This window comes from Oncorhynchus kisutch, linkage group LG15 (assembly GCF_002021735.2).
Source record: "Oncorhynchus kisutch isolate 150728-3 linkage group LG15, Okis_V2, whole genome shotgun sequence".
NCBI classification, from domain to species: Eukaryota; Metazoa; Chordata; class Actinopteri; order Salmoniformes; family Salmonidae; genus Oncorhynchus; species Oncorhynchus kisutch.
In genome coordinates, this window is record NC_034188.2 from 59,886,442 (window position 1) to 59,911,969 (window position 25,528).

Genomic DNA, 25,528 nt, shown 5'->3' on the forward strand with positions numbered 1-25,528 from the left:
CTGTATTTTGTATATGTTGCTGTGAAGCCACACTTGTGCCTTTTTGTTTCTGTATTACTGTTTCTAAGCTAATCACGAAATTACATTTGATGGTGTAAATGAGCTACTATATACATCGTAACTATGTTTGTATCTTGAAAGTACTATTTGGTGTAATAATGTATGTTTTCCATGCCCTGTACAGTAAGTGTGAAGTCTTGAGTAAGTTAAAAAAATATATGTATTTTACTTGTCTGCATGGCCCTCAGCAATGTGGATATGGTTATCAACTGTGTCAACAGCAGAGGCCACTATTTATCTGTGATACAATATGAAAGTCAACATTGGAGTCAATCTGAGTTTGAATCTTTTTGTTGCACATACCTACAGGTGAGCATATTACCTTCATGACTGAATACAACAGCCATTGCCTTTATTGGTATGTGACTGAGAAATGTGTATGTAAATTGCACTATATTGAAGGTGTTTATTTTGGTATTGTAATGAGTTATGTACTTTGTTGTTTGTGAAATGGAAAAACATGTGGTTCCAATAAACTATCTGAGAGTGATGTGCTGTGTGTTATTTCCAGAATAGGGGACAAAGGCCCTTAAGAACACATCAGAGAATCAGTCTTTTAACCTGTTGTCACTTTGACTGAGTGGCAGAGTATAGTCCAGTAGAGGCTAAGATGGACCCATCTGTATGCAGCAGGGCTGCCTGACCAAATGGGTAATTCTATGCCAAAAGCAATAGAACGAAATGGGCCATTCACCTACTAAAATCAAATAAGAATTCTGACTTGCAGAGAAAAAGGAATCCGTCACTGATTTCTGGCAGTACCAGACACGGTGGGTACTATATCTGGCTGTACTGTGCACACCACGGGATGGACCATCTTACTCCTAAATAACTGGGCCCAGAGCTGCTTCCGTTGCCTGTCTGAACCCAGGAAGTACAGCAGTGGGTTTGCGCAGCTGTTGAAGCTGACCAGGGGTTTCCATATCTTATAGCCGATCATCACCAAGTTGATGACTCTACAGTCACTGGACACATAGACGCGTATGAACAGGCACACTATCCGCGCAATGTGATAAGGCACAAAACACAACACGAACATCAAGCACACCGCCAGAATGGTGCGTATGGACTTGTTTAGATTCTCTGTCCCTTCCTGTGAGTTGTCCCTTCCAGCCTGGTAGAGCACTCTCATCATTGAGCAGTAACAGATTATAATAATCATGAAAGGTACCAGAAATCCAACCACGTCCAGAAACATGTCGTAAGGAAAGTAAGTATACAACTGGCCAGGGTTGGTCATTTCATAGCACACCGTCATGTTGTTGATGAACCCGGTGTGGGCAAAGAAAAGGGTTGGTGATATCTCCAGCATCACCAGGACCCAAACCGAGCCAGACATCAAAACAGCCAGGTTTTTGGTCCTGAACCGGAGTGCAGTAATCGGGTAGCACACACCGAGGAACCGGTGCACACTGATGCACATGAGGAACATCATGCTGCAGTGGAGGTTCGTACAGAAGAAGAATCTGACGACTTTGCAGATTATGTCACCGAAGGGCCATACGTCATCCATGGCATAGCTGACAATGAGCAGCGGCAAGGACAGCACGTACAGCAGGTCAGCCACAGCCAGGTTGGTCAGGTAGATGACAGAGCAGCTCCAGGTCCGGGTCCGGAAGCACACCACCCACAGCAGTGCTCCATTTAGGGTCAGACCCAGAACAAACACCAGGCTGTAGGTCAGTGGGAGCAGGATCCTTTTATAAGAGTCCGAGATCGGACACAAGGTGAAGTTATTGTTCCCATTCATATTGTCACAGCCACATAGGTCACCTGGATGTCTTTTGAAGTCAACTCATCTCTCGCCTCCTCCCTCAGGTCTCCATTGGAGAGCCTCTTTCACCTGGGCGCATCTTCCGTGTGTCTAAAGATACGTTTTTGAAAAGCTTTACAATTGTTTGTTTGAGTTTACCCAAGCTTGTCTTCAGTGATATCCAGCATGAGCTCTCATGCCACACTGCGTAAAGACTGATACATCCAGAGATGGACCCGGCTTTAAAATGACTGAATGCTTGTATCGCTGTTTGTTAAAGCCTTGTGTCTCTTTACCCAAGCCTTAGCCTGTGTGCCATTACTAAGGCATCAATGTCTCCTGGACTAATGGGCAAATAAAGGACGCGCTCCAGGAATCGATTATTACCAGGGCTACATAAACCTTGCACAGCAGAGTCCGTGGGTTACCAGAGGGTTGATGTGTAGATCAGGACTATTTTCTTGTACTTCCAGTGACAGTGTAGATGTAGCTTTGTAGACAAATGTTAAACACACACTTTTTTTCTATTAACCCCATCAGTTCCGAGACCCCAACAAAAATGGGCTTTTCATTTATCTTCCTTTATATCCAGCCCTTATAATTAGCCTCACTTATTTCAGGACAACCAGGGATACACGTAGAACACAAAAACAACTTGAGATTAAAAGTTGCATTAATGATTTTTTGGGGGACAAATATCAATAAAAAATACAAGGTCCACCAAAGGAACAACCTGATCAACATGAATTCACAGTACCTTCCGAAATTATTCACTCCCCTTGTCTTTTACACATTTTGTTGCGTTTCAGCCTGAATTTAAAATGGATTAAATTCAGATGTTCCACTGGCCTACACACAACACCTCATAATGTCAGTGGAATTATGTTTTTTGAAATATTTACAAATTAATTAGAAATAAAGAGCTGAAATGTCTTGAGTCAATAGGTTACATAATAAGTTGCATGGACTCAATCTGTGTGCAATTATAGTGTCTTATATGATTTTTGAATGACTTACCTCATCACTGTACCCCACACATGTAATTATCAGTCGAGCAGAGAATTTCAAACACAGATTCAACAGCAAAGACAAGGGAGGTTGGTAGATGGTAGATGGGTAAAAAACAAAACAGACATCTTTGAGTATGGTGAAGTTATTCATTACGCTTTGGATGTTGTGTCAATACACCCAGTCACTACAAAGATACAGGTGTCCTTCCTAACTCAGTTGCCAGAGAGGAAGGAAACCACTCAGGAATTTCACCATGAGGCCAATTGTGACTTTAAATCAGTGGCTGTGATAGGAGAAATCAACATTGTAGTTACTCCACAATACTAACTTAAATGACAGAGTGAAAAGAATGAAGCCTGTACAGAATAAAAATATTCAAAAACATGCATCCTGTTTGCAATAAAGCACTAAAGTAAAACTGCAAAATATGTGAAGAAGAAATTAACTTAATGTCCCGAATACAAAGCGTTATGTTTGGGGCAAATCCAACACAACACATCACTTAGTACCACTCTTTATGTTTTCAAACATGGTAGTGGCTGCATCATGTTATGGGTATGCTTGTTAATGGCAAGGACTAGGGAGTTTTTTAGGATAAAAATAAACGGAATAAGCACAGGCAAAATCCTAGAGGAAAACCTGGTTCAGTCTTCATTCCAACAGACACTGGGAGACAAATTCACCTTTCAGCAGGACAATAACCTAAAACAGAAGACCAATTATACAATGGGTTGGTCTAATCCTGGATGCTGATTGGTTAAAACCGCATTCCAGCCAGTGTCTATTCCACAAGTTACCATCTGCTAAAACTATGATGTTGAAGTGCCTATTTACTCTGTGCCATCTCACTGCGCAATACACTGTCTCATCAGCCCAGCCAGGCAATATATAAACTTGATCTCCACTATAAAGAGCCTCTAGACATTATCTCTCATTTCTTTTAGTGTCTGTCCGGGCGTGTCCTCGTATGGGGCCACAGTGTCTCCTGACCCCTCCTGTCTCAGCCTCCAGTATTTATGCTGCAGTAGTTTATGTGTCGGGGGGCTGGGGTCAGTTTGTTATATCTGGAGTACTTCTCCTGTCCTATTCGCTGTCCTGTGTGAATCTAAGTGTGCGTTCTCTAATTCTCTCCTTCTCTCTTTCTTTCTCTCTCTCGGAGGACCTGAGCCCTAGGACCATGCCCCAGGACTACCTGACATGATGACTCCTTGCTGTCCCCAGTCCACCTGGCCATGCTGCTGTTCCAGTTTCAACTGACCTGAGCCCTAGGACCATGCCCCAGGACTACCTGACATGATGACTCCTTGCTGTCCCCAGTCCACCTGGCCATGCTGCTGCAGTTTCAACTGTTCTGCCTTATTATTATTCGACCATGCTGGTCATTTATGAACATTTGAACATCTTGGCCATGTTCTGTTATAATCTCCACCCGGCACAGCCAGAAGAGGACTGGCCACCCCACATAGCCTGGTTCCTCTCTAGGTTTCTTCCTAGGTATTGGCCTTTCTAGGGAGTTTTTCCTAGCCACCGTGCTTCTACACCTGCATTGCTTGCTGTTTGGGGTTTTAGGCTGGGTTTCTGTACAGCACTTTGAGATATCAGCTGATGTACGAAGGGCTATATAAATACATTTGATTTGATTTGATTTGATTTTAGACTAGCATTATATTTTCTGTCTCTGACATTTACAACATTGTTTCAATATTGAAATTTGATCTCCAGCTCTCCCATAGTAATGAATGTGTCGGGACGAGACAGACCGACAGACAGCTTTTCTCAGCCAGTCGAAATCATGAATCAGCTGGCATATTTTTTATGGATATATACAAAGAAATGTCAATAGAAAAAGGTAAAACGAAATGCAGCTAGTTTGCAGTCTTTCCAGCTTCAGTTTGAGGTGATCGTGTTACAGTAGCTGTGTTGTTGGCTAGCTCCTCTGAATAACAGTTTCCTGATGAGAAAGAAGATTTTCTATGCCAGGCGAAATTGTGCATCATTAGCTCATTGTTATGGATGTATCCAAATAACTGTCACTAGTAAACAGCTTAAATGCAAATGCAGCTACTTTGCTGTTATTCTGGCTGCGCTGTTTGACGTGACTAAATTAGCCGTAGTTGGCTAAGTAGAAAGGGATAAGAACTTTGCAAGCCAGTATGGTAATGTAACATTTAGAACAAACGACTGAGTTGTGTCCATAGATACAGAACAAAAAGACTTAACGACTGGGTCACATCTCTGGCAACCGAACCGATAGAACGAATGACCAGCCGGCTTGGGTAGCAACCTGAGATTTGTGTCAGGACTATATCTCGTGGAAGGATGAAATAGTATGAAAAATTGTATAAAAATAAAGTTTTTAATGAAAATATGTCAATCCTTATTTGAATATGTTGCTAAACAGTTGTATAAATTCCCTCGAAGCCAGTGCTTGGAGGATTTTTGGCACTGTTTGCCGATCCTCAACTTCGTCTCGAGCCTAACAACACCCATGCCAATATATCCTCCAAACACTTCTCGGGCATTATCACTTAAATATACCCTGGACTTACTTACCAAGACGACATTCAATGTTCCTGAGTGACCTAGTTACAGTTTTGACATAAATTGGCTTGAACATCTATGGCAAGACTTGAAAATGTCTAGTAATGATCAACAACCAACTTGACAGAGCTTCAAGAATTTTAAAAAGAATAATGATCAAATATTGTACAATCGAGATGTGCAAAGCTCTTAGAGTCTTACCCAGAAAGACTCGCAGCTGTAATTGCTGCCAAAGGTGATTCTAACATGTATTGACTCAGGGGTGTGAATACTTATGTAAATTATATATTTCTGTATTTCATTTTCAATAAATTAGCAAAAATGTCTTAAAATATGTTTTCACTTTGTCATTATGGGGTATTGTGTGTAGATGTGGGGAGAAAAATATATGTAATCCCTTTTGAATTCAGGTTGTAACACAACAATATGTGGCATAAGTCAAGGGATATGAATACTTTCTGAAGGCTGTAAGTACAGCAATTGTTTGCTCAACTATTCAGAGACAACTGTGAGGAGTTTGGAGTTTGTGACAGCAACTATGTGAGCTTATTACAGTTTTATAGACACTATGTCCTATGATCTTCTATGTAGAATAACCTCTTACAGTATTATATAGACACTATGTCCTGGGGTTTCCTATGGTTTTATATGTAGAATAACCTCTTACAGTATTATATAGACACTATGTCCTGGGGTTCCCTATGGTCTTCTATGTAGAATAACCTCTTACAGTATTATATAGACACTATGTCCTGGGGTTTCCTATGGTCTTCTATGAGAATAACCTCTTACAGTATTATAGACACTATGTCCTGGGGTTTCCATTGATCTTCTATGTAGAAGAACCTTTTACTTTCTAACGACTATCATGTAGCTTGTGAGCGTCATAGAGAAAAACAACAGAGTGTTCGTGAGAGTCTCAGCTTTTCATAGATAGCTTTCAATAGTTTGTCACTCAGACCAATCTGACGTTTTTGCCAAAAAGACCCAACCCCAGGCCCCTTCGGGATTGGCCCTTGTCTCACAAACACCACTCTAGCTCAGCTCCCATTGATGACACAGACTAATTCAAAAGACATAGATTAATCCAATGGTACAAACCAGACGTCTGTAGCTCAAACACAATGTTTAGAAGAGGTCAGAAGTCCTAAATTACGACAGTGGGACTCATTGGGTTAAGTAAGGTGTGTGTGTGTGTGTGTGTGTGTCAGGGGTATTCGTTTTTTTATGATTCTATTACAGCATATTTGATCACTATTATTCATATTCATTTACCCAGCTCAATGTAACATTGATAGGTTTAGGCTACTACATGATCCTCGGAATTGCCCTATATAGACCCATCATGAGGGTTGCTACAACCTAGTTTACAAATGAAAGGTTTTAGCGTAGGTGCACAGTTCGAGAGACAAATTGGAGAAATCAAGGTGACAGACAGTGACACATTGAACACACGCTTGCCTATACCTAGCTGATCCAGGGTGTAATCATTAGTCCAAACAGGGTAGGAAGGAGAGTTTCTATAGAACAAATTCAGGTATGTCCATCAACGTTTCATTCTGTTTGCTTTCGTTTAAGAAATGTTTGGAACAGAATTGGCAGAATGAATACACCTGCACACACAGTTTACTTTCATCACTTTGCTCGTTGTGTAAATCCTTCTCACATCTACGTGCTCACCTCCTCTCACCTTTTCCCTTTACTTGTGGACTTGTACAACACAACAGCTGTCTGTTACTAGGCGGAAAAAGCCTATCGAAGCTAAACCTTCATACCATAACCATTAACCGCGAACTGTCACCGTATTAGCTGACGTCATAGTCAACATAGCTACTAGAACTAAAACCACAATCCAATCCATGTGTACAATCACACAGTACAGTGTACAGCAAAGAGTTTATCAGTGGCAATAAATTAATCAAACAAAAAGCTTACCTTGACTTGTAAGAGTTGCAGTGTTAGATAGCCTTAGCCAGCTAGCTAACATAAATAGCATTCCTCTGTTTTGAGTCAGATTGTTGAGTAGGCTAAATTAGCTAAGTAAGTGAAAGGTAAATTAGGAAGAAGAAAAGAATACAACAAAATATTGCTATCTCTCTCTGCTGCTTCTCATAACCTTTTAAGAAATGAATTTGTTCAAAACTGTTCAATTAATTGTCTTTCTCTCTTTGAGTGAACTACTCACCTGTCACGACTTCCGCCGAAGTTGGTCCCTCTCCTTGTTCGGGCGGCGTTCGGCGGTCGACGTCACCGGCTTTCTAGTCACCACCGATCCATGTTTCATTTTCGTTTGGTTTTGTCTTCATTGTACACACCTGGTTTCCATTCCATAATCATGTTCCTTATTTAATCCTCTGGCTTCCCCTTTTGTTTTGTGCGTGATTGTTTTTGTCAAGGTGTTCCGTGTACGTGTTCTGGATTGTTCATGTTCATTGTTCCTTGTTGGATTATTGTTGATATTGAGTAAATATTGTGGCTTTACTCATACCTGTGTCCTGCGCCTGACTCCGCTTTACTCCATTCACCTTGAACATTGACTTCACCACACTTTATGCACTGCAGTGCTAGCTAGCTGTAGCTTATGCTTTCAGTACTAGATTCATTCTCTGATCCTTTGATTGTGTGGACATCATGTCAGTTCATGCTGCAATAGCTCTGATACGTTGGAGGATGTCCTTTGAAGTCATCATAATTACTGTGTAAGTCTTTGGAATGGGGTAAGAACCATGAGCCTCCTAGGTTTTGTATTGAAGTCAATGTACTCAGAAGAAGATGGAAAATAGCTGTACTCCGGCTACAGCTTGGTGCTACTACAGAGAGTGCTGTTAAGGCTACTATAGACCTTCATTGCAAAACAGTGTGTTTTATTCAGTTATTTGGTGATCTACAAAGGATAACTTTAACATTCAACTGTTTTTGTATTTATGAATTTCACTGAGGATGGTACTCCCCTTCCTCCTCTGAGTAGCTGCCGTGTGTGTGTGTGTGTGTGTGTGTGTGTGTGTGTGTGTGTGTGTGTGTGTGTGTGTGTGGTAACACAGAAACCATATTTATTGATTGAAATGCACATCTTGAGGATTCGATGTTGGTGGTGAACATATCCACTTTTCTTACCTTACTCATCAGAGAGAAGTTTATGTTTCTAGTCCCGGAAAATACCATAGTTGTGACGGCAGACACTCCAACTCCTTGACTTCTGCTGCTGGCTGCTCTGTAACAAATGGAGAAACAAAACACACTTCTCCAGACCTTACCAGTTTTTGTCCACTTGACTTACCTGGTTTAAGTTAAGTAAAACCTAACATAACTCACCTCAATAAGACCACACTAAGCTACACCTAAAAAGGCTAAGCCAAGAAGCTAAGCTGATGAAGAATTCATTACATTTTTTCCAAGTTAATGCCATTGATAATAACATCTCTGTCTACTTACTGTTGGAGACAGAGTGTCAGTCTACCCAGACCATCTCAAGCCACCTACAAAGTATAGGTATAACTAACCCAGATAGTTCATCTGTGTCGTTTTCAATCAGCGCAAATAAAGCATAGTGGGCAGAACCATCAAGGAGGTGGGCAGAGCCAAGTACGAGCTAGCGAGATCCTTTGGTGTTCTAGTATGTATTTACATATTTCCGTTAGGTAACGCCTTCTCTGTGTGCAATATCTCAATTCGCCATTGCACTCCTTGTAAACAAAGTCATTTTTTTTCAACTCACATCTACAAAACTTTGTGCACTCTGTTTCATAACAGATTTTAGTTTTGGGCACAGAAAACTGTACCGGATGGCTTTTCTTTGATGAGAAAATCAGCCCAGTTCCATCTCATACTCTCCCACTGCCGGCCAATGGGCTTCCTCTCCTCACCATATGTTGTGGGGGGGTGGAGATTCCAACCACTCCAACCAGATGCTTCAGATTTATACATCCGGTGAAACATCTGGCTCCTTGTTCTAACTGTGCCGCCTATTTAAAAGGTTGAGCGCTATGACGTCATCGTCATGGCGTCATATATAACACAATCTCCTGCAGCGATTTGCTGTCATTACATTGACAAAATGTATGGTCAACATGCTTTGATTTTCTTGAGGACTTTTCGGGAAAACCCCCCAATAATTATCAAAAACAAGGGCACCTCAAGGGCAGCTTCAACAGTAGGCTATTGTCAAATAAATACATGTGATTCATTCTATGTGCCCATATTCATCTCCCATGTCTTACTCCATGACTCGCGCCTGTACGTCCACTGGCGACACATGAGGATTGTAATTTCCTCCCCGCTTACCCTTGAATGAGAATATATATTTTAACGCCATGCTTTGCAGAGAGAGCTAACAAACTGGTTATTTACGTTGATTACAGCGCTCAATTACTCCCCCTTTGCCGCGACACACACGCGGTATAAATCATACACGACCTAAACATCTTATTGGATGAGAGAACAATTCCCAAGTCGGATCTGTCTGACGGTCGGGCTGCTCCACTCTCTACTTTCTCCACTGCTGTTTTTTATCTGACGGTGGAAAGAGGCAGCTATGCTCAGGACCGGCAATTATCGGTTAGTCAAGATCTTACCCTGATATTACAGCAATGAACCCGTCGTGGGTGTTTGATAAGTGACATATTCTGCTATAACTTAGTTTGAGTGATGGAATCCTGCATCACGTTCTAGCTTGCATAACAAGCTCTATAGATGTTTACCAGCATCTATGCGGAGAGACCTACCATAGTCATCTGCTTCTCACTCGGAGACATCTGTATTTTACTGTGTAAATGTAGATATTACGCTAATTGACATAACTTTTGCATGTGTCGTTCCAGGAACATGTATCAAGGAGAAGGCACGAGGCTGCGTGGCGGGAGTCTCGGCGGCGCGCGGGAAGGGAAACGTCTTGCCCTGTGCATCAGCCAGGTAGGTTAAACACCAGCCTCCAGCGATCCCGTTGCTGTTTCAAATGCGTTAACATCGATCGTTTAAAGATTACATTGTAGCCTTTGCGTTGGTGATTTATGATATGTTGACGATTATTCTGTAACCGACCTATGATAGTTGTATGATTTTGAAATGGATTTGGGTTCATTATTGGTCTGAGTCGTTGTGTGTGCATGGGCTGATTTCAGTTGGTTTGGTCATTGCTGGGATTGATAATGTGTGAAGAGGAATCCAATAAGTCTTTAGTCTTTTCAAATAAGTCTTTGCGGAATCTAATGGGCAAAGCTTTCCTAAAATATAACATAAACAGTTCCACTGGAATCGACTACTATGACATAATTCTAGTCTCGTTCAACAGCTGTCTACTGTGCAAAAGGTAGCCTACAGTAAAATTTAAAGTCTTCCAAGCAAGCACTCAGTTTCACCAAGCCCAACCCGATGAATTAGGGCTGGGAGTTGTTCTTTCAGCACCATGGACAGCGAAGCCCTGTATTTGTAGTGTAGTTGTTTGTAGTGTAGTTAGTACAACTCTCTCTCTCTCTCTCTCTCTCTCTCTCTCTCTCTCTCTCTCTCTCTCTCTCTCTCTCTCTCTCTCTCTCACACACACACACACACACACACACACACACACACACACACACACACACACACACACACACACACACACACACACACACACACACACACACACACACACACACACACACACACACACACACACATACTTTCCTTGTCTTCCAACGGTCATTTTGTTAGTAGACTGAAGCAATTCCGTGTGTCATTCATCGTTGGTTTAGAGTCGTGTGCTGGCACTTTTCTCCATCTGCCAGCCGCAGCTGTAAAGGTCTCATTAAAACCCTATCCACCAATCTCCACACTACGACTTTCAATTTCCAGCCGAGAAAAGGCAAATGCAGGCGACCTCTCACTCTTTAATTAAATCTCAGAATAAAATCTGATTCATTTAGTGCATCGAACGAGATAAACTAGGCTTACTTGTGCATAAGAATTACATGAAGGTGACCAGCAGAATTCCACCACTTTTGGTTCACACAGTAATTTTTATTTCTATTGAAAATGATCCTCGTGATTAGACCGACTATAATGGGAATATCTGTTGCTTAAACAAGTCTATATGCCGTAGACAAATAACAGTTACATGACTCACACCAAAGTTGACAGTTTGACACACAGCGGAAGAAACAACTTTCAATGCTTGAGCTATTTGTCTGTGTGTGTCTGTGCATGTCCGTGCATGTGTGTGTGTGTCCGTGTGCATGTGTTAGACTGCAACCAATCCACCTGGCCGCGCGCAGCTCGTGTATATTTAATACCAATGATGTAGTGCAGCGCATTATCGCGCACGGGGGTATTGAGCGCACGCGCGCCTGAAAGCACTGCTCGATCCCGCATCTTCTAGCTCTGTGATATGTTATACTGATGCTGTCAGTGTTGTGATAATGCTCTGTGCTTTTCATCCCTCTCCACTTTGTTCGTTTTCAGTTGTATAGGCTACTCGGTTGTTCCCACTCTCATTCTAGATCAATTTGGTTATTTTTATTGCTTTCTTACACTCCTGCAGGATAGGATAATGGGCTATAAGATCTTCTAACCTGGTAAGGTCTTAGCAACTACAAACTGGGGTTAGTTACCCACAGCATTAATCCACTCAACAATAATTCATAACTGTTCCAATCAGCAGCAAGATGCAAACTATTTGATTTGATTAGTATTTTGTAAAGTGTGAAGAAATCAATACCCTCTAGCCCATACAGCTACCAGAGGATGTTTATAAAGCCAAGACAGGGAGGACCTGCTTAGAATACTATTCACTAATTGTCGGAAAATGTGTGGATAAAAATGTGCAGGTCATTGGTCTACACTGGAGCAAATGCACCTGCCTGAGATTAATGTGCTGCATAAGGACCCTGGGAACTGCATTCATCTATCCAACCATCCATCCTTTCATTACCAAGTAATCACTCATTCATCTATCCAACCATCCATCCTTTCATTACCAAGTAATCACTCATTCATCTATCCAACCATCCATCCTTTCATTACCAAGTAATCACTCATTCATCTATCCAACCATCCATCCTTTCATTACCAAGTAATCACTCATTCATCTATACAACCATCCATCCTTTCATTACCAAGTAATCACTCATTCATCTATCCAACATCCATCCTTCCATTACCAAGTAAATCAATCGGCAAGCAGAGTTTTACGGCCAGCAGGTGGTGTTGTCAACCATTTATACAGTGGTTATTTAAACAGGATTGGAAAGAGGACAACGCAACATGTTGGACATGTTGTGATATTCACTAGTCCTGAAGGACTACAGTGGGTGCATGTAACCATCAGTAGGTCACAGCAGCACACTTCTTGAATATGAAGAGAGCATTTGACACTGTTCACCACCACACGCTTTTGAGAAAGCTTGACAAACTAGGGTTTGACAGCACTACGATCAAGTGGTGAAGAAAAGAAAATCCAGAAAATCACATTGTAGGATTTTTCATGAATTTATTTGCAAATGATGGTGGAAAATAAGTATTTGGTCAACAACAAAAGTTTATCTAAATACTTTGTTATATACCCTTTGATGGCAATGACAGAGGTCAAACGTTTTCTGTAAGTCTTCACAAGGTTTTCACACACTGTTGCTGGTATTTTGGCCCATTCCTCCATGCAGATCTCCTCTAGAGCAGTGATGTTTTGGTGCTGTTGCTGGGCAACACAGACTTTCAACTCCCTCCAAAGATTTTCTATGGGGTTGAGATCTAGAAGTATAAGCATTTCGCTACACTCACAGTAATATCTGCTAACCATGTGTATGTGACCAATACCATTTGATTTGATTTGATTCGATTACAACCATCAGTGAAAAACATGGCCTTTCAAGGCCGTCTGAAGTTCTTTGTATCTTTGCCCTGGAACAAGCTGTACGTATCCACACGACAGCTAGCTAGCATGTCCACCTTCAAAAGAGCAGTACACATAGCTGTAATGTCAGCATTGTTTTGTAATGTGAGCATGGTTTGCTCCCATGTATGACGTGTGTGCTTCTGTGTATGCTGGGATTTTGAAATCGTCCCAACCCTGCAATAACACGCCTTTTTAAACTGTAATATTAAACCCTTGTCTACAGCTGAATCAGGTCTAGTGCTGGGCTTGAACAAATGTCTACGCACATCACACTCTGTGGATCAGAAGTGAAGAGCACTGGTCCACTGTATCCCATTGAACATGTAGTTTACAGGATCCATGACAGTGAACTACTGCATAGTGGAGTTGGTACGGTAGTGAGATCTACTGTAAAAGTGTGTGAAGGAGGGGGTCATATTTCAGAAGTACATTATGGTGTCTCCGTTTCCCCGTGGGACTCCACTCTGCTGAGTGCCGTCTCCGTTTCCCCGTGGGACTCCACTCTGCTGAGTGCCGTCTCCGTTTCCCCGTGGGACTCCACTCTGCTGAGTGCCGTCTCCGTTTCCCCGTGGGACTCCACTCTGCTGAGTGCCGTCTCCATTTCCCCGTGGGACTCCACTCTGCTGAGTGCCGTCTCCGTTTCCCCGTGGGACTCCACTCTGCTGAGTGCCGTCTCCGTTTCCCCGTGGGACTCCACTCTGCTGAGTGCCGTCTCCGTTTCCCCGTGGGACTCCAATCTGCTGAGTGCCGTCTCCGTTTCCCCGTGGGACTCCACTCTGCTGAGTGCCGTCTCCGTTTCCCCGTGGGACTCCACTCTGCTGAGTGCCGTCTCCGTTTCCCCGTGGGACTCCACTCTGCTGAGTGCCGTCTCCGTTTCCCCGTGGGACTCCACTCTGCTGAGGGCCGTCTCCGTTTCCCCGTGGGACTCCACTCTGCTGAGTGCTGTCTCCGTTTCCCCGTGGGACTCCACTCTGCTGAGTGCCGTCTCCGTTTCCCCGTGGGACTCCACTCTGCTGAGTGCCGTCTCCGTTTCCCCGTGGGACTCCACTCTGCTGAGTGCCATCTCCGTTTCTCCGTGGGACTCCACTCTGCTGAGTGCCGTCTCCGTTTCCCCGTGGGACTCCACTCTGCTGAGTGCCGTCTCCATTTCCCCGTGGAACTCCACTCTGCTGAGTGCCGTCTCCAGTTCCCCGTGGGACTCCACTCTCCACTCACATACACATACTTCCCTTCTCCTGGCAATGCAGTGCTCACTCACATTCCAACTCATTAGCATGTCTTGGAAGACTGGTTTGGGCTAAATGAGTGAGCTCAGTCTTTGATCACTGTGAGAGCCAGGCTCTCTGACACTGTGTGAAACCATGCAGCTCTGCCCCTCCTCTCTCTCTCTCTCTCTCTTTCTCTCTCGCTCTCTCTCTCTCTCTCTCTCTCCCTCTCACCATATGTTTACCAAAGCAGCTCTCCACTTTCTAATTGCACCAAGGGAATAGTCCAAACCGCTCCATTTTATATTTTGATAGACCATATGATCATTTTCTCACTCTCTCACCTCTTCCATCACCCCACCCATCCCTCTCCCTCTCTATTCCCTCTTCCCTTTCTCCCATGTTCTCACTCCCCCTATCTCACTAGCCTTTTCTACTCCTTCCCTCCCCCTCACTCCTCATCATCTCTCCCATCGCCATCCTCCCCTAACACCCCATTCTCATGCATCCAGCCTGGACGTGTGTGTGTGTGTGTGTGAGTGTGTGTGTGTGTGTGTAAGTATGTACTGTAAGTATGCATTTCAGGGGAGCAGATATCTTTGAATTGGATCCATAAACCCAGGGCTATCTCCAACCCTTGTGAAAATGGGGTTGTCTCACCCTTGATGAACTGCTTAATTATAGATATGAAATGAATTCCATCTGCATGCTTGATGTCGCCTCCAAGGTGAGGCGGCTCCTTATCGCTGCTTCGTCGATCAGTTTCCACCTCCCTCCATGGCCTTTCTATTGATGTGTGTGCAACTGCCACTCTGTCAGGGGATCCTGGCCACCAATGTGGGTTATTACACACGTCATCCTGTCTGTCATCTGATCTGTTTGTCGTCTGTCTGTCTGTCTGCGTCCGTCCGTCCGTCCATATCCCCCTTATTCCCCACCTTGCAGATAGGTTCCTATTGACACAGAGATTGGGACTGGGAAGAATCTCATCTATCCACTGCTGCTGTTTATCTCATGGCCATTACATTCAAGGTGCCTTTCATCCACATGAATTATTCCAGTCTCCACTCAAGCCCTGTAATCATATGATTGTGTCCATTAAATGTACATATCCCTCTTAGTGGAAGTGATTGCATTCTAAGAGACCCTTTTCCCACTCAGAAGCCGTGATAGAGTACGTGTTGCATTCCATACATCCGTTCCTGCCAGCGCTGCTCATGTAAATTGATTTCCAAAATTCGACTAACGAGCATCCCTACTGATACAGCTCTTTTCCCCGATTGGACATTTCCTCCGGCCGACTGATAGCCATGACACATACTCTACATCGCTTCAGTCACAGATGTTTGTGTCTGTGAGTGTGTGTGTGTGTTCTGTTGTCCTGTGCGTTTCATTCTTCAGTGTGTGTTCTCTTCTCCTGTTCTCCTCTGTGTAATAAACATAACATGTCATACCTGTTATGCAATGGTGTTCTATAATAAACCTGAGCTAGTGTGTTCTCTTTGGTCTGTTTTCTTCTCATCAATTCACCCATGTGATGTGTTTTCCTTGTCTCTGTGTGTGTGTGTGTGTGTGTGTGTGTCAGGGACGGGGGACGACATCATAGTCTGAAGGGCAACCACCAGACCATTCCTCACACACTGTGTGTGTGCGCATACTCAACTTTTCTGATGTGTGTTTCCCATCGATCTCTCTGATAGAACTGGGCCTCTGAGAAATAATGATTTGAATAACTCATCAATTAAAGGGCGGGGGAGCCGCTTGTGTCTGCTGTTTTTTCCCTCTCCGCTCTTCCTCCTTCCTTCCTTCCCTCCCCTCTCACTGCCTCACTGTTTAATTCAAGGCAGTGTAATGTAGCTTGTTTAGAGCCATCTTACCTCCTCTATATTATGTTTTGAAGAGAAATAGATCTATGGTGGCTATCATTGGCCCGCATATCACATTTCCTGTAAGATGCCTATAAACAGTCCCTCTGAAGTTATGCATCTAGTCTTACTCTGCTCATTTGTTACCCTCTCTCTCGATCTTTCTCCACCCTCTCTCTCTCCCCCCTCTCTCTCTCCCTCTCCCTTCTGTCTCTCTCCCTCTCCCTTCTCTCTTTCTCCCCCTCTCTCTCTCCCTCTCCCTTCTCTCTCTCTTTCCCCCTCTCACTCTCCCCCTCTCTCTCTCCCTCTCCCTTCTCTCTCTCTCTCCCTCCTCTCTCTCTCTCTCTCTCTCTCTCTCTCCCTCTCCCTCCTATCGCTCTCCCTCCTCTCTCTCTCTCCCTCTCTCTCTCTCCCTCCTCTCTCTCCCTCTCCCTTCTCTCTCCCCCTCTCTCTCCCTCTCCCTTCTCTCTCTCTCTCCCTCCTCTCTCTCTCCATCTCTCTCTCTCCCTCTCCCTTCTCTCTCTCTCCTCCTCTCTCTCTCCCTCTCCCTTCTCTCTCTCTCCTCCTCTCTCTCTCCCTCTCCCTTCTCTCTCTCTCCTCCTCTCTCTCTCCCTCTCCCTTCTCTCTCTCTCCCTCCTCCCTCTCTCCACCCTCTCCCTCTCCCTTCTCTCCCTCTCTCTCCCTCTCCCTTCTCTCTCTCTCTCTCTCTCCCCCTCTCTCTCCCTCTCCATTCTCTCCCTCTCCCTCCTCTCTCTCTCTCTCCCTCCTTTCTCTCTCCCTCTCCCTCCTATCGCTCTCCCTCCTCTCTCTCTCTCCCTCTCTCTCTCTCCCTCCTCTCTCTCCCTCTCCCTTCTCTCTCCCCCTCTCTCTCCCTCTCCCTTCTCTCTCTCTCTCCCTCCTCTCTCTCTCCATCTCTCTCTCTCTCCCTCTCCTTCTCCTCTCTCTCCTCCTCTCTCTCTCCCTCTCCCTTCTCTCTCTCTCCTCCTCTCTCTCTCCCTCTCCTTCTCTCTCTCTCCTCCTCTCTCTCTCCCTCTCCCTTCTCTCTCTCTCCCTCCTCCCTCTCTCCACCCTCTCCCTCTCCCTTCTCTCCCTCTCTCTCCCTCTCCCTTCTCTCTCTCTCTCTCTCTCCCCCTCTCTCTCCCTCTCCATTCTCTCCCTCTCCCTCCTCTCTCTCTCTCTCCCTCCTTTCTCTCTCCCTCTCCCTCCTCTCTCTCTCCCTCCTCTCTCTCTCTCCCTCTCTCTCTCTCCCTCCTCTCTCTCTCCCTCTCCCTTCTCTCTCCCCCTCTCTCCCTCTCCCTTCTCTCTCTCTCCCTCCTCTCTCTCTCCATCTCTCTCTCTCCCTCTCCCTTCTCTCTCTCCTCCTCTCTCTCTCCCTCTCCATTCTCTCCCTCTCCCTCCTCTCTCTCTCTCTCTCCCTCCTTTCTCTCTCCCTCTCCCTCCTCTCTCTCTCCCTCCTCTCTCTCTCTCCCCCTCTCTCTCTCCCTCCTCTCTCTCTCCCTCTCCCTTCTCTCTCCCCCTCTCTCCCTCTCCCTTCTCTCTCTCTCCCTCCTCTCTCTCTCCATCTCTCTCTCTCCCTCTCCCTTCTCTCTCTCTCCTCCTCTCTCTCTCCCTCTCCCTACTCTCTCTCTCCTCCTCTCTCTCTCCCTCTCCCTTCTCTCTCTCTCCTCCTCTCTCTCTCCCTCTCCCTACTCTCTCTCTCCTCCTCTCTCTCTCCCTCTCCCTTCTCTCTCTCTCCTCCTCTCTCTCTCCCTCTCCCTTCTCTCTCTCTCCCTCCTCCCTCTCTCCACCCTCTCCCTCTCCCTTCTCTCCCTCTCTCTCTCCCTCTCCCTTCTCTCTCTCTCTCTCCCCCTCTCTCTCCCTCTCCCTTCTCTCTCTCTCCCTCCTCTCTCTCTTTCTCCCTCCTCTCTCTCCCCCTCTCTCTCTCCCTCCTCTCTCTCCCTCCTCTCTCTCCTCCTCTCTCTCTCCCTCTCCCTTCTCTCTCTCCCCCTCTCTCCCTCCTCTCTCCCTCCTCTCTCTCCCTCTCCCTTCTCTCTCTCTCCCTCCTCTCTCTCTCCATCTCTCTTTCTCTACCTCCCTTCATGTTCATATCTGCTACATCCATTGCGTCTGGGCCTGGCTGAAGTTGACAGTCAATCAATGTCGTCAAACACAAGCCAGACAGACACCCCCTCAGAGACGTGTGAAAAATGTCACTCCCGAAATAACCAGGCTGAATCTGAGTACACTTATCCTCATTTATCCTCCTGACTGGGGTAATGGTAAACACAAAGGAGAAACGAAAAGTTTGACTAAAAAGAGTTTCTGTGTAGAACTGGTTATATTCATTGTTAAACAGGATCAGTCAGTCTGGTTAGGAGTGTTTGAGCACACAGAGCAAATCATAGCATAAAAACATGTTGGAAATATTGGTTTTAAAAGTGAACAATGAATGTCTGGTCAAAATGCGCATAACTAAAGCAAATAGACTTGCATTTACACATGAAACAACGTCAATAATAATAACTGCAGTCACTGACTACTGTATAGCAGAATGGAACATCTGCAAGAGAACAACATATATCCAAAACGGAATATACCAATAGAATTACTGACATCACCAACCCAGCATAATGAGGAAATGTAGCCTAATGGCCGGTGTTAATATAGAGCGCTATTGTGCGGTGAAACATCGGAAGCCATTCAAATTCAATGGAAGGAATGCAAAGAGAAGCAGAGTGGGCGGGGACTGTTGAGCGAAGCGAGCATGGGCGAGGGAGCTGAACAGGGTGGTACTAAAGTTGGGGAAACCAGAACTTTATGCAAATCTTCCACAAAATCGCAAACCTAGTGACCAAACAAAAGTCACTATAGCTTCCAGACTCTACTATATTGGCTGACAATGGCTGTTGATACCTAGCACTACCTAGCTTGCTTGTTAGCACCCACATGAGGGTGAAGCTAGCGTAGCCGGGCAAGTGCTGCTTAGTAAAATTCCCCATGTAACAGTGCATTTCCACATAACACAATAATTAGGATAGCCACGCTATCTTCCCCTCATATGGGTGCTAGCAAGCTAGAAGGTATGCTAGGTAGTGCTAGGTATAAAGTAGGGGCTAGACAATATAGTGAGCTTCGATTGGTCAATAGTGTCGACATAGGGCCTCCCGGGTGGTGCAGTAGTTAAGGGCGCTGTACTGCAGCGCCAGCTGTGCCATCAGAGACTCTGGGTTCGCGCCCAGGCTCTGTCGTAACCGGCCGTGACCAGGAGGTCCATGGGGCGACGCACAATTGGCCTAGCGTCGTCCGGGTTAGGGAGGGCTTGGCCGGTAGGGATGTCCTTGTCTCATCGCGCACCAGCGACTCCTGTGGCGGGCCGGGCGCAGTGCGTGCTAGCCAAGGTTGCCAGGTGCACGGTGTTTCCTCTGACACATTGGTGCGGCTGGCTTCCGGGTTGGATGCGCGCTGTGTTAAGAAGCAGTGCGGCCTGGTTGGGTTGTGTATCGGAGGACGCATGACTTTCAACCTTCGTCTCTCCCGAGCTCGTACGGGAGTTGTAGCGATGAGACAAGATAGTAGCTTCTAACAATTCAATACCACGAAATTGGGGAGAAAAAGTGTTGAGATATCGTGAAGTATTTGCATAAAATTCAGCTTTCTCCAACTTTTGGTCCCGCCCTGTGCACGCTCCCTCGCCCATGCTCGCATTGCCCAACAGCCCTCCCGCCTTCTTCGCTGTAATGCGAGCGCATCCTTTTTTGAACAGTGGCGCGAAACACAACGGTAGATGGCAAACAACAAACACAGGTTGGGATTGAAATAACTGTTCACATGATTCAAGAAATTGATATGTGTAATGTATTACAGAGAAGTTGTTTGTGTAGTCTGGTATGTGCACACATAAACAAATGCTACAAAGTTGACAGATTGTTTGAGAGTTCTGTTTGTGTTTGGTGCTCAGTGGAGATTTCAAGCAAAAGTTGAATCTCTAATGCAAGACATGATCTCAGGACGTGCACCTCAGCAATAGGCTAGCCTACAGTTGGCCCTTCCCCAGTATTTCTGAATATGAAATCCCTGTTGGCTGTACTGAATAGAGAGTGAGGAGCATTCAGAATGGCATGATTCAGATAAGAGAAAGGAGCTGTTTTCAGACACATGTATGATCAAATCACGTGAAAAATGGCACAAAATAAATAATAAAAATGCATTTTTCACATACATTTTTCACATACATTTTTCACATACATTTTTCACATACATTTTTCACATACATTTTTCACATACATTTTTTAGGAGTCAGGTGTGGTTTTCAGACACGTGAGGTTTTACATGGATTTTTCACATGTTAATTATGCATATGTTTTTTTTTCACATGACTCAGATTTAAATTATATTCTGCGTTTAACATGTGTGTGCATTTGTAAACGGCAGGATTAGAATCCAGGTTTCTCCCAGGGGAGAAACCAATGTCTTGCCCATTCGACCAAGAGGACAAACACTGGGGTTCTCTTCCAATGTATATTTATGATCAATTTCTCTCAAACTCAGAATACTGACTGTTTAATTCAAAGTTCTGTCGGTCTGTCAAACGTTTAAACATTTAACCGCGTTAATCGCAGGATTTGCTGATTAATCACGATTAATTGTAAATTCAGAATTGGCTCAAATTGAGCTGTAATTCAATATTTTTTGTTGTTGTATAAAAAGCATTACAACAATTTGAACGTGTTGATTTTGTCCAAAGTAACGGTTAGCAAAATGTGGTAGATTGATAAAGCAGACTTTTGTAACCTCAAAGTCAACTTGTTTTGACATCACATTGTTGTTTTTAGCTGCGTAGATGTATTTGATTTAGGATGTTTTCAAACAATGCGATTAATGACGATAATTAAAATGAGTGCACTAAAATTACAAAAGTTAACTTGAGTTAACTTGTAAACTCTGACAGCCCTAATTCAGAATAATCTCTTTATGTGTGTGTGTTAGCAATGTGCAGCTTGTTGGCAGTCAGGATGTGCAGATGCCAGAGAAGCCACAGGGGCCAAGCAGGAGCCAGTCAGGGGCCAGTTGCAAGGGGCCAGCCCTGTCAGAGAGCCTGTGGGTGCTGTGCCACCCCCCCACCCCCCCTGAATCTTCACTTAGACAGGACTGACAGATGGATGTATTCATGAAGCCACTTCACTACATCTCTCCCATTCACTGCTGGCCTATCAGCTCTGCCAGCAGCCAGGGCGCACACTGTGTGTGTGTATGTGTGCCTTTATAAATAAAACTTCCAAATTGCATTTACCAGACAGAATAAAGAGACTGTAGTTGTGTTGTCTCCCTCAGTGCTCTACCAGACAGAATAAAGAGACTGTAGTTGTGTTGTCTCCCTCAGTGCTCTACCAGACAGAATAAAGAGACTGTAGTTGTGTTGTCTCCCTCAGTGCTCTACCAGACAGAATAAAGAGACTGTAGTTGTGTTGTCTCCCTCAGTGCTCTACCAGACAGAATAAAGAGAGTGTAGTTGTGTTGTCTCCCTCAGTGCTCTACCAGACAGAATAAAGAGACTGTAGTTGTGTTGTCTCCCTCAGTGCTCTACCAGACAGAATAAAGAGACTGTAGTTGTGTTGTCTCCCTCAGTGCTCTACCAGACAGAATAAAGAGACTGTAGTTGTGTTGTCTCCCTCAGTGCTCTACCAGACAGAATAAAGAGACTGTAGTTGTGTTGTCTCCCTCAGTGCTCTACCAGACAGAATAAAGAGACTGTAGTTGTGTTGTCTCCCTCAGTGCTCTACCAGACAGAATAAAGAGACTGTAGTTGTGTTGTCTCCCTCAGTGCTCTACCAGACAGAATAAAGAGACTGTAGTTGTGTTGTCTCCCTCAGTGCTCTACCAGACAGAATAAAGAGACTGTAGTTGTGTTGTCTCCCTCAGTGCTCTACCAGACAGAATAAAGAGAGTGTAGTTGTGTTGTCTCCCTCAGTGCTCTACCAGACAGAATAAAGAGACTGTAGTTGTGTTGTCTCCCTCAGTGCTCTACCAGACAGAATAAAGAGACTGTAGTTGTGTTGTCTCCCTCAGTGCTCTACCAGACAGAATAAAGAGACTGTAGTTGTGTTGTCTCCCTCAGTGCTCTACCAGACAGAATAAAGAGACTGTAGTTGTGTTGTCTCCCTCAGTGCTCTACCAGACAGAATAAAGAGACTGTAGTTGTGTTGTCTCCCTCAGTGCTCTACCAGACAGAATAAAGAGACTGTAGTTGTGTTGTCTCCCTCAGTGCTCTACCAGACAGAATAAAGAGACTGTAGTTGTGTTGTCTCCCTCAGTGCTCTACCAGACATAATAAAGAGAGTGTAGTTGCGTTTTCTCCCTCAGTGCTCTACCAGACAGAATAAAGAGACTGTAGTTGTGTTGTCTCCCTCAGTGCTCTACCAGACAGAATAAAGAGACTGTAGTTGTGTTGTCTCTCTCAGTGCTCTACCAGACATAATAAAGAGAGTGTAGTTGCGTTTTCTCCCTCAGTGCTCTACCAGACAGTGTGAGTAGGTGGTATTAACGTTGCAGACAGACGGTGTAACACCAGGACAGAGTTATGACTGAATCTTGCAGCAATATTTTCATCTTCCCTGTTATCCTCTGTTCAAGAGAAGAAACTGCTCTTGTCTTTCTGTGATCCTGTGTAGGAGGAAGAGAAGAGGCACCATCGCTTCTGCAACCATGGTGGAGGACAACAAGTGCTTCAGATGGAGAGGTAAAGAACATTTAACCAACCGTCTACTCGACACAGCAGTGAATGTTACTTTCAAGTGCCTTAACACTGTCGTGACTTTACTTTCAGTAATCTGATCACTGTTATTTATCTAATCAACTATCTATGTTTGCCTCCCGGGTGGCGCAGTGGTTAAGGGCGCTGTACTGTAGCGCCAGCTGTGCCACGAGAGACTCCGGGTTCGCGCCCAAGCTCTGTCATAACCGGCTGTGACCGGGAGGTCCGTGGGGCGACGCACAATTGGCCTAGCGTCGTCCGGGTTAGGGAGGATTTGGCCGGTAGGGATATCCTTGTCTCATTGCGCACCAGCGACTCCTGTGGCGGGCCAAGGTTGCCAGGTGCACGGTGTTTCCTCTGACACATTGGTGCGGCTGGCTTCTGGGTTGGATGCGCGCTGTGTTAAGAAGCAGTGCGGCTTGGTTGGGTTGTGTATCGGAGGACGCATGTATCACAGGACAGTCATGACCCTCCCTGTCCCTGACTGTTCTTCCACTATGTGTCCCTGTAGAAATGTTTACCTGAGGAGTGAGGAAGCGGATGACAACAGTCCTCGTTGCCTTGAGCATCAGCACTACTGGGAGACCAAGGCAATTGTGTGAGTACCACCTGTGTTACTCACCACCAGGAGGGGGCACTGTGGAGAGAGAGATCGAGGGGTAGTGGCACACATGTAAATAGAGGAAGTGTTTGTAAATATTGTTTTTGTTTTTCTCCTTGTATGTAATAGTTTGAGTGTGTGTGTGTACATGCACCCCTGTGTATGGTCAGGTGTGTCCCCCTCTCCCCTCTGTCATTGTGTATTCCTGTCTCCTATCCATTCCCAGGTGTGTTGTTGTGGTTGTAGTGGTGATGACATCAATCCCACCGTGGCCTTAAACCAATTCACCCTTTGATTGGCTTTCTACGGCAGGATCAGAGTTCAACAGCATTTGTGTGAAGCCAAAACCTACCTTTAACACCATGTGAGAGGAACATGAACCCAACCTTTATAGCTGTGGTTATAAGGGGTCAGCTATCGCCCCAGGCTGCCTTCTCTGGAAGGACTAGGAGGCTGGAGTAAACACATTTAGGAGGGAATGGATGGAGAGCGGGAGGTATGGAGGGATAAAATAAACACATTTGAAGAGTGTATGGAGGCAGAGAAAGGGATGGAGGGAGGAAGGTGGACAGAACAAGGGATAGAGGGGGGAAATTCATTGGTGTGGGTATGGATGGAGGGAGGTAGAAAGAGAGGGGGTTATAGAAGAAGTGAGGGAGGTGGGCAGAGTAAACCTATGGGTTTTGAAGCGGTGGGTTATGGCTTAATTCAATTTGTTCCATTTGGCTCAGCTGGCTCCCTGCTCTGCTGGAGGTGAATGTGTTTCTCCATCGGGTAATTGATCCTACACATCACCCTGGACCCTGGAGCTGGGGTTATTGGAAATGGAGAGAGGGATAGAGGAGAGAGAGAGGAGAGAGGGAAGAGAGAATGAAGGAAAGAGAGAGATGAAGTGTGGGAGAAGGAGAGAAAGGAAAAAAATGCAATATGCCACACTATGAAGTGGTTATCAAGGCTCTCTCCACTCTCCAGAGGGAATCACTGTATCACCCAGCAGACACTGTCCTCACTCTATCATGGGCTTCATTTCCCCTTAACCAAAGTTAAACTTAATCTGTTTTATCTTGTGCTTTAATCCATACATTTGGAAGTGCATCACTTAAGGGCTGTGTAGAAATAAATGCCCACTAGATTTCCTCTATGTATGTCAGCGGTGGTCAGTGCCATTTAAGATCAGGGAGGACATTTATTTTATTTTTATTGAGCATGGCCTTATTTCTATTACAGCATATTGGATGACTGTCATTCATGTTCCATTCACCCAGCGCAATGTAACATCGATAGGTGTAGGCTACTACATGATACTCGAATTTGCCCTGTAGCCATCATGAGGTTGCTGCAACCTAGCCTACAAGTGAACGGACGGAAATTAGCTGTCTTCCGGCCACACCATGGTGCTACCTTAAAGCTAATGTAGACCTTCATTGTAAAACAGTGTGTTTTAATCCGTTATTTGAAGAAATGTTCATACATTTTGTACAGTTTTATCTAAAAAGAAGAACTTTTTTAATGTTTAATGTTTACTTTTTTTTTATTCACTGAGTAGGATGGTCCTCCCCTTCCTTCTCCTCCACTGTGTGTGACCTAGAGCAGTGAGAATGTCAGAATGTGATTGTACAACATACAGTGCCTTCGGAAAGAATTCAGACCCCTTGACTTTCTCCAGATTTTGTTAGGTTACAGCCTTATTCTAAAATGGATTAAATCGTTTTTTCCCCATCATCAATCTACACACAATTACCCATAATGACCAAGCAAAAACATATTTTTAGAAATGTTTGCTAATTTATAAAAGAAAAACCTGAAATATCACATTTACGTAAGTATTCTGACCCTTTACTCAGTACTTTGTTGAAGCACCTTTGGAAGTGAATCCAGCCTCGAGTCTTCTTGGGTATGAC

The 25,528-nt window shown here is 44.7% G+C and overlaps 2 protein-coding genes across 2 annotated transcripts in view; one reads left to right on the forward strand and one right to left on the reverse strand.

Moving 5' to 3' along the window:
- Positions 1-802: 802 nt before the first annotated feature.
- On the reverse strand, positions 803-1,810 carry LOC109904804 (P2Y purinoceptor 3-like). The gene has a single exon (XM_020501939.1). It carries the CDS (start codon positions 1,808-1,810, stop codon positions 803-805), a length of 1,008 nt encoding a protein of 335 aa, XP_020357528.1.
- Positions 1,811-9,864: 8,054 nt separating this feature from the next.
- Positions 9,865-25,528, forward strand: part of LOC109905613 (schwannomin-interacting protein 1) — a 346,524-nt gene continuing 330,860 nt past the window's right edge. Inside the window, exons 1-4 of the mRNA XM_031790680.1 lie at positions 9,865-9,919; positions 10,183-10,273; positions 22,944-23,011; positions 23,538-23,624. Coding sequence (XP_031646540.1) covers positions 9,897-9,919; positions 10,183-10,273; positions 22,944-23,011; positions 23,538-23,624 — 269 coding nt within the window. The 5' untranslated portion in view covers positions 9,865-9,896. The remainder of the gene's footprint in view (positions 9,920-10,182; positions 10,274-22,943; positions 23,012-23,537; positions 23,625-25,528) is intronic.

What these genes read in the sequence shown, in the direction of transcription:
- LOC109904804 (XM_020501939.1), bottom strand. Translation starts at nt 1,810, where the DNA reads ATGAATGGGAACAATAACTTCACCTTGTGTCCGATCTCGGACTCTTAT.